This window comes from Panthera leo, chromosome C2 (genome assembly GCF_018350215.1).
Source record: "Panthera leo isolate Ple1 chromosome C2, P.leo_Ple1_pat1.1, whole genome shotgun sequence".
NCBI lineage: Eukaryota > Metazoa > Chordata > Mammalia > Carnivora > Felidae > Panthera > Panthera leo.
This window is the reverse complement of record NC_056687.1, coordinates 69,410,499-69,428,965: the sequence shown is the minus strand read 5'-3', so window position 1 is coordinate 69,428,965 and position 18,467 is coordinate 69,410,499. Positions and strand designations below refer to the sequence as shown.

Here is an 18,467-nt window from a genome sequence, read left to right as displayed (position 1 = left end):
TTGCTGACCCCTGAATCAGACAGTAAAAGATGCAGGTGCACAAGATGGGTTGGAGAGAAAAGTTGGAAATAAATATTTGGAAGTCATTACTCAGAAAAGTAAATGAATGGATATAAACATTCACTTGAGTTCCCTTTGCCAGGAAGGAGAGATAAAGAGGAACCAGAAAAAAATGTTAATGTCCTCTCTGTGATCCAGTCAGAGACGAACCCAAATGAAACCTCTGGGAATGTGTGAGGTGAACAGACTCCTCCAACTGGACCATCTCCCACAAGGACCTTAGTGGTGCATGAGGGACCTCACAGGCCTGGGATGGTGGGGTGAGGTAAGGTGTATGTGTGGGGGCTGTGAGGTGAGAGGCACCCACCTGTGGTGGTGAATGTCGTCCAGAGCACCCAGCTAGGATCAGAGCTCTCCCTCCTCTTTCTGCCTGCCTCTGGAGCAAGGATGCAGCCAGGGGCTCCTGAGTGCCACCCCATCCCCCACTTCTCTCTCACACACCAAGAAGTGACTGCTAGCATGCACACGTACACACACTCCTCCAGGTCTCTTATAGAGCAAAGTTCCACAAACACTCACCAGACACGAAGGCCACTTTTTCCTTTAGGATGGGAAGGACATCAGAAGCTTTCAAACCATCATTCCGAAAAGATCCTGTGGGATGACAAAACAGAGGAATCAGGGTGAAAGAGGCCAACTGGCTGAATCCCCGGGTACCCCCCTCCACGGCCCAACGCTATCATGCGCCAAAAAGTTGTGCCTTGTTCAGGTGCTACAGCCCAGCCCAATGGAGCAGGAGAGGGTCCACAACAGGAAGGACACTTCCACATGATGCCAGGCCACGCAGGTGTCCCTTCCAGGGAAAGGATGGTCCAAGTTGCCCCCACCACATATACAAAGCTCCGTGCCTGGCAGGCAACAACCACAAGCCCTGCTGCTGTGAGCAACTTGATGATGGGGCTTTTTAAAAGCCACTTTTGTACCTCTTTGCCTAGCATGGTGTCTGGTACACAGTAAGCACTCAGTAAACATCTATGGAACAGGTTTATTAATATCAAGATGGACTACAATGCCCTAAATAATTGTTTATTGCTTTTCCTCTACCTGGCACAGTGACTTTTAGTCTTCATTGTACAAATGGGAAAAGTAAACCACAATATCCCCAAGTGGGAAGCTAAGTTGAATGCAACAGCCTTCTTCCTCCTCCCCCTCAATGTCACCCTCACCAGTCCACAACAGACAGGAGGTGGGGAGACACCAATCTCCTGGGAAGGAAACACACTCCCTTCTCCAGCAACACATTCTCTGCCTAAATTTCACTTCTCAGCTGCAAAGTCCCTTCTGGGGTCCAGCTGACTTCCTCTTAGGGGGTGGGAGGCAGAGGCCTGGGGCTCACATAGAATGGAATATAATGATGTGCCTGGAGAAACAGCCTCAAAGGCAACCCAGCCCAGTGTGAGTGCAAGGTGTGTGGGAAGACAAGCCTCAGCACACAGGCACAAAACCCCAGGCCAGCCCACTGTGCCCCCACATTTAACCCGACCACCCACAAGGACTCTCAGGGAGAGCCAGCCCACACTCTGTGAGCTATAACTGGAGCCTCTGCTGTGTATTGCACACATGGACCCCAGAAGAGAAGAGGTTCTGCATCGGCTCAGTGAAACAGAACCAGAGCCCATGGACACCTGCTCCAGTGCCTTTCTCCACTTGGCTTACTCCCATGTGGTCCCAATCTGACAGTCCACAGAGAAATGTACTGGGGAGGATGGTCCCACTCAGGACTGTCTCAACCTCTAAACATTGACTGTTTCAAGAGACGCACCTGGGAATTCTGGCAACAGCCCAGGATTAAGATCACTGCCCTAGGGAAGGGAAAATGAGCCAGTTGTATACTCAACCAGAGAGGAGGAGAGATGTGTCCTCAGAATGCCAGTTTCCACGGTCAGGGGTTATATCCTAACTCCCAACAAATTTCCAACGTGTCTTTGACCATTTCACCTATTTCTTCTTCATTTTTCACTAAATGAAGACAGTGAGCCTCTTTATTCATCATTTGCTTCTCTTCATAAGCTGGCTCAGAGTGCCTGATTCTAGAATAACCAGCCACAAGGCTCACTTTGAGACGGATGTGAGCAACAGAAGAAAGAAAACACCATAAAAAAGAAAGCTCTAACTATAAGCATTGTTTTATACTTATTATCCTTAGTTTGTACAGATATTTACGCTCTGACCTTATGTCCAACACAGAAAAACTATGAAATCTCACTAGTAGAAACTGCTTAAGATCAATATAAATGATTACAAAATTTACAAATAGATACATAGGGTTTTTTCATCTTCACACAATAAGATGCTTGGGCTTCCTTGGTGGAAAAAAGTCCTATCAGTCTTTACCAACTAGACAAGGATCATATTGAGCTAATGCATGAATTGTTTGTGTAGAACAATGCCTTTGCATTAAAATAGCTATTTTCTTTTTTAAAATTAATTTATTATTTCTTTAAGTTTATTTATTTTGAGAGAGAGATCGATCAAGGGGGGGAGGGGCAGAGAAAAGAGAGAGAGAGAGAGAGAGAGAGAGAGAGAGAGAATCAAGCAGGCTCCACACTCAGTGTGAAGCCTGATGTGGGGCTTGATCCCATGACCACAAGATCATGACCTGAGCCGGAGCCAAGAGTTGAATACTCAACCAACTGAGCCACCCAGGTGCCCCTAAAATAGCCTATTTTTATATGTGAAATACACCTTTGTATCCATCAATTTTAAAACATTCTCCCCCATATTACTACATTTACTATTAATTTCTGTAGGAAAAAAATTTAATAAGAAAAGTTAAACTTCAGTCTTTCAAGTTATTTACAAGTTCAAAACGAGCAAGGCCCAAACGAATGAGATTTCACTGTATGATGAGAATCCACATAACCCTCTTTTCTCCTAAACTCCTGTCTTGTTTTTCCCACTGCTTTTCCTCTCCCTTACTTCCCTTTAAGTGTACAGATGGCTCTAATTCCACGAAGTCCTCAGGCATTAAGGAAGAGCATGGAATTTGCTACAATGGAAGCAAAAGGTTCCCTATACTAACCTCTCATCGCTCCCATGCATGAAGTGAGAGCAAGAGGGAGCTCTGAATTCCATCCCTCACACCCCATTCATCATGCCCCATCTCTTCCTTCTCCCCTCCAGACTCCAGGGCCTAAGAGAAAGGCTGGGGCTTGTCCATGCAGCTTGCAACCACTGGCCAGAGTAAATGTCTGTATCTTGGGTTGGGCTGGTTGGTCTAAGATTCCTAGGGCTTCCTTTTCCCAGGCTAGTCTTCCCTGATTTGGTTCAGAGACAGCTGAGTTATCTCCCAGGTTGTGAGTCTACCATAAGAAAACCTGAAGTGTCTGGATTTATAAAATCCTTAAGTAGGAAATAATCGTTTGCAACAACAACAAGATTTTTCACATTATAAAAGGATTTGCTCCAGGGTCTCTTTAAATAAAACTTGCCTTAATGGTCTGAATTAGTTTTTCACTTGCTAAAAATTGAATTACAAACAACTTTTCAACAATATATGCATTATGTAAAGCCAAGTAGAGCTAAATTAATTAGCTCAGCAGCTCAGAAGTTGGTGACCTTGAGTAGAAAACCTATTTGCACCAACTGAGGGTCCTATGTATCAATTCTCCCAGGCCCTTGTGAAACCAGCTGTCAGCATCTATAATAAAGGGGAAGTCCACTGAAAACTAACTCAAACAGGACCAATGAAATAGAAACATGTTTTCACTATCAGGTACATGTCTGGGCAGACTCATAGAAAATGTTCAATAAACATTTGATGAAAGGATAAAGAAATGAATGAAATGGTAACCCTTTCTCAAATGACATGCACAAGGTCACAGGCCTCATCTGTCACGCGAAGTGCTGGTGATCTGGGTAGAGGACCTCCAGGGTCCCACTCAGCTCCGATAGTCTGAGATGTTTTAAACTTTTCTTCATATTTATTGGCCTTTAAGATCCTCAGATTATCAGATCAATATGCTTTGAGAGAAAGCGCTGGGAACAAAGTCCCTAACAAGGTTCAGTGTGTTTTTGGGAAGATAAAACAACCCTTCCCTGACCTCCCAGCATATTCTTTTCTAGGAGTCAGCTTAGGGATTGGGATGCCTAGGATGCATCACCCCGTCCTGTGGACGGCCTAAGTTACCAAAGTGGAAGGCTAGTGATGGAAGAACGTCTGTGAAGCATACATACCTTGAAAGAGGCAAGTTATTTGTATCTCTGAAGTTGCTGTCTCTGATACAAGGTATATTTGATAATAGCACTATTAGACTACAAACTCTAGACCAACTGTAGATTAGCTTTCCCCTTTAAAAGGAAAGCCTGTTGAAACAGTAGGTCCCTTGCTAACTCTAAAGAAAGCCTGAGAAGCAATGAAAGTCCCTGTGCCCTTTGGAGTTACTGCAGGGAAAAAAGAATCCGAGGGCACCCTCACGGACCTGACCCAACGTCAGTTTCGTGCTTTCTCTTAAGGACAAAGGCATGCTTCGATGGCATTCAGCACACATCCCACCCCATTTGTGTCCTGCTGCTGTCAGAATTACAAGCCTGCTGTTTGGTTAATTAGCAAAGTTGAAATGCTCTGCATCTATTAGGGAAGTAAAAATTACCACTGCCATCTCCCCAGGATCTCCAGCATGGGACTTCTCCAAGCCCCACTTTTGCCTCCTCCTCCCTCCAAATGTGTTAGGCTTACATCGCTGCTGCCTGTTCCTCTTCACCTCTTCCTAGTCAGGCTTCCCCATGCGGGAAAGTGCCCACTTCCTTCACTCTGGGCCCCAGCCTCTGCAGGGCCCCACATGGCAACAGGAGGACTGGCCCTTGGGTCATAGTCCCAACCCCCACACCACCCCCATCTGTCATTTCATGGCTCCAGGATGGCAGTGAGCACCCTAGGGCAGCTGGGTGCCTTGTGCTCCATGCTAGCCTCCCCTGGCAACCCTGATTTCAACAAGTGAATACACAAACAGCTAACTGTTGAGCATTTGGAGGTGCAAGCTGCCAGGGTACCCACGGATTGCTCTCTATTTCCTTTTGGTTCTCAGCCATATCCCCTTAATGTGCACTTACTTAGAAGTTACTGTTAAGTTTTCTAATATTGTCTCATTGCCTTGAGTGGGCCTGAACCTGTTTCATCAATGCTCAGGTAGGCCTCCACTTCCTCTTTCCAGTCCATGCCTGTATGTCCAGCATGGGAGCCTCGATCAAAGTGGCCCTGAATCACTGACTGATCTGCTGCACAGAAGACATTTGGTTTGCAGTTGAGAGTTCCAAGAGCTCTTGGGACCAAGCCTTACTTTGGGTATAATTTGGACTGCTTCCTATTCCCAGAGTCATTCTTTCATCAATTCTTTATTGAGCACCTATTATGTGTGAGGCCTTATGTGAGGTGTGGAGGTACTTAGATAAATAGGCAATGGACCCTGCTCTCCAGGGGGCTTGCAGGCAGAGACAGACAGATATGTAGACAGGACAATGAACTGTTATTAGAGGCAGGACATCATCTGTACAGAATATAAGGGGCCTCAAAGGAAAGGTCTCCTAAAGGTGAGTCCTAAAGCCCTGCTACTCAAAGTAACAAGCATCACTTACCAGCTAGAACCTTGCTAGAGATGGAAAATCTAGGTCCCACCCCAGCCCTACAGAATCAGAACCTGCATTTTAACAAGAAACCCCAGTGATTCATATGCATGTTGCATTTACAGAAATCTATACACTAAAGTATGTCTTTCTATTCCAGAATTGCCTCAGAGGCATAGATCCATAAAAACATCCTTCTAGTCTAAATAGAACTTCTAAAATATAATCTAGTGCTACCCACCACCCCTCCTACCTCCACTGTGAGAAGACCTCTCACCACCGCCCAACAATTCCAAAAAGTCAGCCACTATCCTGGAACCCATCACCCAGACTCAGTTCTGCAATAAAAAAACCATTGAGGAGATAGATAACTTTCCCCTCCAGGGCACCAAGACTGGACCATGTCTTGTGTTTTTTGGCACTAGGAGTGGTTATGAATAACACCAGTCCAAACTGCTCAGAATTTTGGTAGCTTAAACCACTCTCTCAGGCATCAGATAGTTTAATTTCACAACAAATCTTCCTCACTAACCCAATCCTCAGATCCCTGCTTTCTCTAACTGCTGTCAGTACTATACATACATTTATAGACCAAGACGCCATCTCCAAGATGACCCTGGAGAGCAGAGGAGCCAGTCGGTTTATGCCTCTTCAATGCACCTGCACTCCCACCCACAAGGTACAAAGCCCTGAACACTGGGCAATACTGGATGAGAAGCAGAGGAAAGAAAGGTGCCCACACCCTAGGGAGCTCCATGTCTAATGAGAACACAGTGCAATTCTCTCCCTCGGAGGGGAGACCCAATTTTTGCCCTCTGAGAGTTTCCAGCCTAATAAAATACCTAGTGCCCAATTCCCCTGAGACCAGGATGCTACCAGACTTTGTATGAAAAACGATTTAAGATTCTGAGGTTCTGACAAAGACCCTCCCACACTCCCCCAGCCTGGCTGCCCTATATCTCCTGTATCCTAATTATTTGTGCCATTACCTACTACCTTACCCAAACAGAAACCTGGGAGGCCTTCTAGACTCCTCCCACTCCTACATCCCAAATATCAGTTCAGTGCTTGGTTCTGCTGATTCTACCCATTCAATCTTTCTGGAATCCATCATTTCCTCCATGCAGTTTCTCTGACCTTCTCCTCAAGTGGAACCATCCCTGACTGTGCCTCCTCCTCTCTCTCTCCTGAAAGTCATTTCTATGTTTTCATTCTTTTCACCATTAACAGATTCTGAAACCCTGGAGGCAGGGACCATGTCTTACTCTTTGCCTTACCTTAACACTCAGCACACAGTGCCTGTCATGCAAAAAAGGCTCCAGATATACTGGACAAAACCAAGCATACACAGGTGCTAGAGGACTGAGAGCAAGAGTGGGGAGTAGGAGGTGATTCATCAGGGGGATGGCTCCCCTGAGGAGGTGATCTTTGAACCAGGGTTTGAGTAAGGGTAGGGCCACAGAACAGTGTCCTGGTGGCAAGCAGCAAATGACACAGCAGAGAGGAGGGGCGAGCTGACCCTGTGCCAAAGATGGAGAGAGCTTACGGGGTGAACAGAAAAGTAGGATGAGGGAGTGATGGAAAAGAGGGCATGGAGGTGGTGGCTGAGCTCCATGATCACACTCTGAACTGATATCTCAGTAGGGTGGGCTCCTGGGAAGGCATGAGCAGAGAAGTGGCTGCAAGTGCCATTGGAAGCTCAGAGAGCTGGGACTGCAACAACGCAGCACAGGCCAGAGCTAGGTGGAACCTGGCTGGTCCTGAAGGAAGGCTGTGGTTCCAGAACAGAGCTGGAGCCAGGAGGCTCTGACCCCAAACCCCGTATCACATTCTGCTGTGCAAAAGGTGGGGGAGGATGGGACATGTGGCCCTTGCTGAGGTGGGTGCTGGAATATGAGGACGGGGGCCACTAGAACTTTGTCTCTTTTTATCTTCTTAAGTTCCAAGAGAGGCAGGAAGAATGCTTATCTGTGAGGTACCTGATGTGAGCTGCCAGGCCAGTAGGAGGCTGGGAGTTTGAGTAAGACCATAATAAGATGCAATGTGGCACTGAATCATAAAAGGAAGAGACTTAAGGATATGATCCCTTATGTGTAGGACTAGATGGGCAAAGCCCTGGGAGAAGACACTGTCAGTACAGCTGTGGATGGGAAGGAAGGGATTGGTGGGTGGGAGCGATTATCTTCATTCCCCTCACTATCCCTTCTCTCCCTCACCTCTTTCCTTTATTATCACAAGAGAAAGAGAGAGGGGTGGCAAGAATGAGAGGAAATGGGTAAGAGCAAGAGAGAAAGAGCTGTTGAGAAACACACACACACACACACACACACACACACAGAGATGGAGGTGAATGTCTTGTCTCCTCTTTACAGATGCTAACAAGCTATTGAGGAAACTGGCTGTTGGAAAACTCTTCCAGAGACTATAAATATATTCCTTAGATCTCTAGTTAAAACAACTGCCACTGAGGCAGGAAGTGTGTGCTAAGAGGAAGGAATAAATCTGGTAAAGAAAGAGACTGGGCAGCTTTGTGTCAGCAACAGAACACACTGTGCAGTGTGGAGCTCCACCTGCCTTGCCCCACCTGGGGATCCATCTGCCCACAGCACAGCCTCGGTCCCTCAACACTGACACCTGCAAATGTCAAACCAGCCTCAGCAGCAACCTCCCTCACTTTTATGGGAGGAAGGACAGTGTAGCAGAGCTCTCCTCCTCCCAGGCACTTCTAAGAGAAGGACATTCACAAGCCTCAGCTAATCTGATTTCAACACAGAAAGGAGAAGGGAAAAAACAAAGACAAGGGCTCCTCTTTTGGCAAATGCTAAATACTAAGCTTTTCCAAGCAAACTGACTAGGTCTCATGCAGCGGTCAGGAACTTGAGATGACAGTAGCCAGACTGGGTAGTCATTACACCAGGGAGAAGCAACGTTTACTTTCTCTGAAGTCTGATTTGCATTTGTTCATCAGTCCCCACAATGACCATTTCCTGCCCTGTGCTATGATGAGCTGGGTATCTTGCCCAGGGTGCCTTCCCCGACACCTCCCCTGCCCAGGCTATGCTGGCTCCTCCTTCTCTGTCTGTCACATGGCAGACCCCTCACTGTTGTGTCATCTCCACTGCAACATCTGGATCCCTTTCGAGACCCTAAGCTCCAGAGGTCTGGGCTGGGTGTTTATATCTGTATCTCCAATTCCCAGTACACAGCTTGTGCTCAGGAATGCCCCAGGACAGATTCTTATTCACCCACAGTGCCATGATGCCCTCCACACAAATGATGCTTACTGACTGCTGTGCCTCTTTCTCCCCCAGGCCTTCTCCCCTGCCTATTTCTATCCCATCTTTATCTTTTTTCTCTCTCTGGCTTCTGCATGAACTCTAATTGTGGCCAATTTCAATATTAACTTTCTAAAGTCAATATTAGATATAAAGTCCTGGTTAATGGGCTACTTTTGAAGAGCAAAATTTTGTAACACCATTGCTAAATTAGCTGCATTAGAGATCACTATTAATTAGCACTTTAAACATGTGGGTAACACCTCTGTAAGCCCAGCTAATGAGCAAACCGTTTCTGTTTATTCTTCACAAGATTTAATATTAGCTGAGTTGAGACCTCAGCAGCAATGCACACAGGCTCACTTGCCCTCTCCCTCCCTCCCTCCCCAGAAAACTTGACAACATTTGGTGTTCTCTAGACACAAGAAAATGGCCACTTCAGAAGTGATTATATCTGCCCATCACTTCTTAAAAACAGATTCTTTGCTAACTGACTAGGTTATTTAAAGTGCTCATACCTCATGGAGGGTTGTAACGGTTGTAGATTTATTGTCTTTTTGTTACAGTGAGTATTACTCTTGCATGAGTTCTCAAAGTAACACAGAACATTAGCTAGTGATGAATTAGTCAGTGATGAACATGAATCAGCTGTTGAACATTAGCAGTATATTTGCTTATATAATGTATTTAGAGAGAGTTACAGAGATACTTAGAGGTGGAGGCGGAAGGCATGTGCTGTGGTTCAGACATATAAAAGGCTCACTCCTTGGGACCCTCACTCTCAGTCCCCCTCCCTCTTCCCCAGGTGCATATCAGTAATATTTGAATTTGAATTAATTTTAATTTAATCAGGACATGACTTTAGGTTAAAGATGAAATTGTTGATTTGAAAATGCATCTTTGGCCCCTGTCACTATGGAACAGCAGGCATGCAAACATGAATGGCCCTGTACTTCCCCTCACTCTGCCCTGCTCCCCATAGCTGGAAGTTCAGATGTGGGTAGCAGTAAAGCAGCAAAGGATGACTGCAGAGCTCAGAGCAAGAGACCTCATGGGGAGCTCCTAAACCAGTCCCCCTCACCCCAGTCCAGAGCTTCTCCCTACCCCTACCTCCATATTTTCTGACTCTATAGCTGTGCCACTCTTGCCCTAGTCTCACTACCCATCAGTGGAAGCAATGCCACAAGGACATAGTGGGCACAGACTGGACACACATCCACTGCAGACATGGGTCAAACACAAGCAATGACCAAATAAGCAAAGAGTAATAACCAGAATTGCAGAATTGCAAATGCAGCCTGACAGGTGAGAAGAGCTATGCCCAAAGGTCATATTATTGAACAAATTTTAGCAAACAAAAGCACCTTCTCTCACTTCAAGGACATGTATGCTGCTGTCCTTGGTCCTGAGCTAGTTGCATAGTTGCTACTCAGAGTGACTGCTCTCCAGCCTGTCCGAGGATATATGAACCAAGTGAGAAAGAGGCAGAGATGAAAGAGACCTTCAGATATATCAGGGAGATAAACAAATATGAAGAAATGTTGAAGGGACATAGACATGGAAAGATTACAGAAGATAATACAAAGATTTGTTCTGGTATTGTTTTTAAATAATCGCAGGGGTGTCTGGGTGGCTCACTCTTGATTTCAGCTCAGGTCATGATCTCAAAGTTCTCATGAGATCGAGCCCCCCTTGGGATTTTCTCTCTCCTTCTCTCTCTGCCTCTCCCCCACTCTCTCTCCCTCTCAAAATAAACATTTTTAAAAATAATTAATAAATAATAATTGTAGTAACCCAGAAAAAAGTCTATGCATATCACACACACACACACACACACACACACACACACACACACACACCTACACCTCTCCCAGGGAAATGAGACAGCATGAACTACTTATGGATCCCAGTACTATGTTTTTCTGGCTGGTAATCTCTGAAGTAGATGGATTGGCCATGGAAAAATTTCTAGAGTTTAAGCAATTTTTAAAACTTTCCTTAAGTTATTGCCTTGGGTATCTAAACACTGCCCACTTCAGTTCAAAAATATATATTTAGCACATATATGTTTCAGATAAAATTCCAGTCACTATGGGTACAATGATAAAAAAAATGTAGAGTTCTGACCCCGCTAAGGGACTTTGAGTATAGGAGGCAAATCAGGCACATCAACATGTAATTTTAATATTATATAAGAAATACAATGATAGAGGTACATATGAGAGATAAATATTCAGAAGAGGCCTAATAAAACTCAAGCTCTAAGAAATTGTCTAAAAAGTGAAAAAGCAGTATCTAGAGAAGAGGCAAAGGGTTATAGGATCCTCAGCAAGGTTCTGGACCAGATAGGATACTGGTGAGAACCATGATCTCTCTGGTAGTTTTAGGGGAACAGGGAGAAGAGTAGCTAAGACATGTGGTTTTTCCACCATGACCTAAACCTTCTCCAGAGTAACAGAAGGATGAGTTAATGTTTGCCAGAGATAAGCAACAAAGCTTCCTCTGTGAGATAGTAAGCTTTCCTAGGGCAGGCACATCCTGAGAGGCAGCTCATGGCCCTGAGTAAAGCACAGCTCTGCATTTAGACAGAACTAAGCTTCCTCTGTGAACCTAGCATAACCAGGAGCCAGCATAAGCTAGGAAAGGACCAATTTCAAGAGAGAGTCTGACTCATGATGTCTGCTATTTCTTTAGAAAGAAGCATAATGATGTCAAGTGCTAAATAGGAAATCAAAGTAATCCAAATACCTCACAAAGCTAGAATCCTTCTCCAGAATTCTGGAAAAAACAAGAAGCTTGTGTGGGGGGGGGGGTGGGGGGGGATCTACAAAGGGTTGCCTAGGTAACCCTCAACTGTGCTTACCAGTGCACATACTAAGCCATACAATCCAGGACTACCTAATAAACCAAAGCAAGATTCCTAACCCTGCCTCAAGATGTGTGGTTGGGGAGGACCATAAAGCTCGTGAAACTGCATGCAAATTATTGCGTATGTGTCCATAAGTGCCCATGTTTTTGAGAAGAGAATCTGTGTAATTCCAATTTTCATCTGATTTTCAAAGGGGTCAATGACTCCCTAAATGGCTGAGAACCATTTGTCTAAAACAAAGTAAAAAAAAACAAAAAAAAACACTATAATCTCTCTTGAGTTCTAACCACTTCATCCTATAATCCAGCATCTGACTCACTTATGGCACACTTTCTAACACTCATAACCTAGATGGGACCCAATCCTGTGCTTGGGCTGGCAGAAAAATTAACCAAGAAGAAATTATCTAGATTCCATAGCTTGAATAAAAGGCAGTTGAGGCGTATGGTAGGAAGTCAAGGCTGGGTACAGGACCAGGACCCTATGCTCTAAGGATGAGCTCAACCAGAGGTGGTTCTCCCTCACTGTGGAGTTACTGAGAGCCAGAAGAAGTGAAGTTAAACATGAAAGGAGTTTTACAGATGCCTAGGCATTGCCTTTCCTGGAAGCCTTCCTAATAGAAGATTGCCCAGCCTCTAACCCCTGCTAGCAGAGGGATAACAACTTGACTCAAGACCCTTCCTGACTCCATGAGGGGTTCTGAAAAAAGTTAGAGCCAGCAGAAGGGGTGTGCAAATTTATTTAACAAGATCCCTTGGAGGCTGGATCATGGTGGGATAAGAAGGGGGTTCTCAAGTGTTCCTACTCAGGTAGCCACAGAAGAGCATGCCTGGCCACTATTTGCTCAACAAGCTATTTTTTGTATAAGATAGTAAGCTTTCCTAGGGCAGGCACATCCTGAGAGGCACTCATGGCCCTGAGTAAAGCACAGCTCTGCATTCAGACAGAACTAAGTCTGACTCCCAGCTCTAGCACTTATTAGCTGTGTGCCCTTAGACAACTTACTTAACTTCTCTGAGTCTCTGTTTCCTCATCAGAGATAAGAATACCTACCTCACAGGCTGTGGTGATAATTAAAGGACAAAATGTACTTGAAGGCATCAGACATATACTGATGGCTAAGTAAACATAACACTCCTTCCTTCTTCCCTGTTCATCTTAGCAGCATTAACATGGGGCTTAGTAAATAATACGTGCTTATTAATAAGTGTTGATTGTGTCAATAAACAAATGTAAGTGTACACGTTAAGTGAATAAAGTAAATTCAGAAAATGGCAGCTAAAAACTGCCTCCTCACCTTCCCACTACATGCCTGTAAGCCATGATGCTCACATTCATCTGTGTGGTTCCTGTGAATTTTTATTGTTTTTCACCCCTATCCAATCTAAGCTTTTTGGTGAGCATTCCAACCATTCCTGCTCCCCTAGCCAGTTTCCTCAGATGCAAAGGAAAGCCTCCTGTGCCCAAAGGAAGATCAGCTGCTGATTGAGCTGAATAAGCACTTGCCCCTTCCTCCTGTGTCCAAAGGGCTATGGTCATGGGCATCCCTCCACTCTGATTCCTATGTGTTGGAGACTATAGCTGGCCAGTCTTATTCCTTCTTCCCCAGCTCCTCTCCCCCACTGCCTTTATGAAGCTGGGCTCCAGACAAAGGTGTATGGGTCCAGGTGGCATTTCTGAGAAGTACCTCCATTGCAAATGCATACCACTGTTGGTAGCCCCAACATCTACCCATAGGTTAACCCTTCAGAGCCCCATTAAGGAGTCCCAGCTGCCTGCAGGGAAAAAGAGTAAGAGTCCCAAAGAGTCCATTCCCTGTGGGCCTTTTCCTTGGCTGGCCTTGAGCTGTCAGGCCATTGTGAATGGGGAATTCACAGAAGAAGAAAAGCTAGAGGTTGTGGAGCTAGGTGTGGATGCACAGGAAAGTGGCAAATACAAACTCAGGTAAGCCAGACCTTCAAATCCACCTGCTAAGTAGAACAAATGGTCCAAAGCTGCTAAAATTCTCTGTACTATGCTCTCTGAAGCTATTTTCTCCATCAATTCTCCAACACTTTGAATTTTTTCCCCAGTAATCTGGGCAGATTACCTCCTGAGGCTGGGAAACCTGGTCCTCTTTGTTCTTTTCCAGCTTCTCATAGAATGGGAGCCCCTGCCATGACAGGGAGCCATGAGTTTGCTTTATCCATGAATGAATATGCACATGTACTCAATACACAGATGACATGCTAAAGACTAGAAGAATGTTAAAGTAGAGTGTAAAGATGCTTATTATGGCTTTATACTATTGGAAAATCACACAAAATCTAAATGTTCATCCAGACAGGATTGGTAAAGTAATCCATGGAATATCCACTGTGTGTAGCCATTAAATATGACACTGTGCAAGAGTAATTAATGCCATGGGAAATTTCATGGCCTACTGTTAAGTAGGAAAAATAGATTATAAAACAGCATGTACAAACTTATCCCAATTGTAATATATTAGTATGTGTCTGTGTATAAAAACTGCATACATACCTATACATACTGGTTATCTCTGGAAAATGGGATTATGGCTGATGTGAATTTTAATGTTTCTTTAATTTTTTTGTTGTTGTTGTCCAATTTTTCTTATTTATTCTTGAAATAATGCAAGAAGAGCAAATTCCCCCCTTTGTGTATTAGTCTTTCATATACAGGATCTTTGTATAATATTCATGCACTTAAAAAGTTTAATAATTAGGTTGTGGTTATGATACCATCTGCAAACAGCATTTTAAAAGTGACCTTATTTTAAGTTTAGGATAACCATGTTCCACAGCTGTTTACTCTATGATATGATTCCATGACAAATAAAAAAAAAGGCTACCATTCATCACAGATAGTTTTCTTACAACTGAAAGAATGAAGTCCAAATAAGCTGTAAAAAGAAAATTAATTTTTTGTTAAATGTCATTTAAAGATTTGCTGTGCATGCAAATAGAGTTTATCTCAGGAATGCAAGACATTCAAGAAGACTCAAGTAAAATTAAATTCAAATAAAATCAACATGTTTTTGGATTAAAAAGCTAAATATTATAGCAGATATCTATTGAATGAATCTCTAAGTACCTATTATGTGCCAAAGGGATTTTTTACTAGACTTCCATTTGGAGGAATAAATGGGTGAAAGTAATTAAACATTTTTTAGAAAAAAAAAGATGAATAATGGCTGGGCTTGCCCCACTAGATATTAAAATATACTTTTTTAAACTACATTATTAAAAGGTGGAGGAGACACAAGAATTAACATACAAATGAATGGAGTCTGATTCATAGACCTAATACAGATCTGGCATATTTAAGAACCTAATAGATGATAAGGAAAGAATCTAAAGCAATGAGGAAAAGACAAATTATTCAATAAATGGCACTGGAAAAAAGGACTACTTGGGGTAAAATAGTCAAGCTCATCCTCACAACCTTATACCATACACCAAAATAAATTGTAGACAGATTAGAAACCCAAATCTTAAAAATGACATATAAGAAACATTTTAAGAAGAAATATGGGTGAGTAAATGTAACTGATCCCTGAGTGAAAAAAGAGTTCTCGAGGCATAAAAGCACTAAAAGAAATCAGAAAGGAAAATATTGATGATTTTTGTGTATGGAAAATTTTAAACTACACGTCAGAGTATAAACAAAATTTAGAATGCAAAGGACAAGCTGGGGAACATATTTACAACAAATTTGACAGAATAAGGATTAATACTACTCCCTATTTGAAAAACAAGCAAAGAATAGACATTTCAAAAAAGGAGAAATGGCTAATAAACATAAGAAAAAGCAGTCAACCTAATTACTAATCAAGGAAATGCAAACTAAACAATGAGATGTTTTAAAATCCATTAAATCTGCAAAGATTTTGAAAAGGCAATAATCCTCAATGCTGGCATGAGTCCAGTGTTAGCCCTCCCTGCCCATAGTTCTGCCAGTGTAACCTTTCCAGAAAGCAATTTGGCAATATGAATCGTGAATAATAACACCATGCATAGCCAATGATTTAGTAATTCCCCTTCTGGATGTCTATCCTGAGGAACTGAGGAACACTGAGGACAAATACTTGAGGACAAGGAGTTTTAAGCAGCACGTTTTATTGTGGTCTCAAACTGCAAACAACTTAAATGTCCAACAGAAAGGGATGAGTTAACCAATGTTGAGATAGCTATAAATGGTTTGAATAATTTATAATTTCATAGAAGAATGCTCACAATATGTAGAGTAAAATATTGTATTTTCTAAATATCTAAATATTTTCTAAAATATCTAATGATACATGTACTACATATGTTAGGTTGAATCATATGAAATTTGAGACGTAACTTTTTTAACCTTCAGAAATAGCAATTTGGTATGATCCCAAATATGGATATAATGTATTTCTGGGTTGTGGGATTATGGGGATATTTCCTTTTCCTCTTTATACTTTTCTATACTTTTCAAATTTTCTACAATGAATATGTATTAAAATGTTAAAGTTGTATAATTACATGAAGATCATATAAAGAAACACCCAAAACTCAAATCTATATTAAACTATCTCTCCTTTTTCTCTTGCTTAGAGTTTGCAGTCCTCTGCCTCTTTGATCTTTTTATCTCCATGCTCTTCATCTTTGTCTCTCCTTTGATTTATTTGCATGTTCTATAATTGGTTCTCAAGTTAATCCCTAGAATAAGAAGCAGGGTCCTAGAAAGAGTCTGACCTGGGCTGTCAGTTCCCTTTCCTGTAAGAAGCATTCTCAGACCAGGCACAAGATTCATGAGGTTTCTACTGCTCCAATGTAGCCAGTAGAAGGACCATAATTAGTAGAAGGACCACAGAAGAAGGCAGCAGCCTCCTCATGGGGAATCCTCTCCACTCATGTCACTGCCACTCCTTTAGGGCTGAGACTAAGGTTCCTGCCCCTGTTCTATGGGAGGCTTGGAAGAGGGTATTGCACAGCTTCCCTCCAACAGCATGTTGGGAAGAATTAATCCCAGTGCCCCTCCCCCCCAAGCCTGACATCTTATTGTGCTCTATATTCTTCCCAGATGTCTGTTGGGAGTTCTCACCCACTACATGATGAAGACTCATACTTCTTGCTGACACATCCTCTCCCAGTTCCTCTTGACTTGCCACTCACGAAGCTCTTGACCCCATGGAGTGACAGAAAGACTTATAGTGAGATGATCAGTTTCAACTCATATCAACTTAGCAATGTGGGGGAGGCTGCTCCTTCTCCTTTGATTTCCTCAAGTGGATATTTCACAACTACCCCAGTTAAGATTAAATAAATTCAAGGTAAAGCAGTTGCCAAACTGCAGAGCCCCATACAAAAGCCAGGTATTAGTTATCATGTCTGTATGGTAGCCTTTCTGTGGAAGCAATTACAGGTTTTATGCCTTTCTGATCTTGAAGTCTGCCTGTGCTTTTAGGCTCTAGTTAACCTTCCCACCACTAACACCATCACCACCAACTTCGGAAGAGAGACAGCCCCCTGTATTGGTGACACAATCAGAGAAAGCCTGGGTCATCCCATGCCTACCTACCCTGCTCTGGTGTCTCAGCTCTCAGGATAAATGTGCTCATGGTAACCTTGAACTCTTGGCAGGCATTAATCTGTAGGACAAGTATGGGGCCAGAAGTTGAGTAACTGTGTGGCTATGTTCCCTTTCCCACTTGGGGAACACAGGGGACATGGTTCCCAATGTGGGGTGAGGTCTGTATCAAAGTAACTAAAGGCACTTCCTTGAATTCCTACATGTGTAATTGTCTCAGAACTTGCACTAGGTCACTCAGATGAACCAAACCTGGAAAGACACTCTCAGCTATTCATGAAATGCCACCCCTGTAGAGTCCTGTTCTAACCACTTTCTCTTCTGACAAATGAATATAGCTTTGAAACCCCTGTAATGCATAAAGACTGCCATCCCAGGAGTGGGGCCAGGGTTTCCATCCTCAACATCTTCACCAGCCTCCCAGAGTAAAGCATCACTTCCTCTCACCTCATCTTCCTACTAACTTCATCCAGAAAGAACTCCTAAATGTGTCCAGTGGCTTTACAAACAGTGCATGCCAGTGAGTTGAGCAGAAACAATAACCTTCCTTCTCCTCAGAGCACTGACAAAACATACCCCTTCCTAGAGGGGCCATCAGACGCCAGAACCGAGCAGATCCAAATGGAATGCTAGATCTAAAAGTCCTTACAGAACTGCTAGCCCTTCATTTACAGTAAGGAAAACTAAAATCCAGTGAGGGGAAGGCACTCAAAGTCAGATGGTAAGTCTATAAACCCAAATTTAGTCAAGCATTTTCTGCTTCACACCATATGGCCTGAAGAGTATTCCCACTATAGATGCATTCATATTAAAATGCAAGGATGGGTAGATGATAGTTTAGATCTTTGCTACCGAACACAGTAGCCACTAGCTATATGAGGCAATTTAAATTTTCATTAATTAAATAAAATTTAAAATTCAGTTCCTCTGTCATATTGGTCATATTTGAAGTAGCTAATGGCTATCACATTGGAGAACATTTCTATCGTTGCAGAAAAGTTCTATTGACAGTGTCAGTCATATAGATGATAGATATCCAACAAATGGTTAAGTCCTTGAGTACTGGGTCTGTGTCAAGAGCTCTCTTGGAATGTACTGAGAATGTTCTCCATATCCTATAACCAATAACTGAATGAGTA

At 43.2% G+C, this 18,467-nt stretch overlaps 1 protein-coding gene across 6 annotated transcripts in view; it reads right to left on the bottom strand.

Annotated features, from left to right (window-relative positions):
* KALRN (kalirin RhoGEF kinase) overlaps positions 1–18,467 on the bottom strand; it is a 598,446-nt gene that overhangs the window by 469,969 nt on the left and 110,010 nt on the right. For all 6 annotated transcript variants that reach the window (XM_042954425.1, XM_042954412.1, XM_042954414.1 and 3 more), the window contains one exon: positions 580–654. In XM_042954425.1, coding sequence (XP_042810359.1) covers positions 580–654 — 75 coding nt within the window. Of the gene's footprint in view, positions 1–579; positions 655–18,467 lie in introns of those variants that run through there.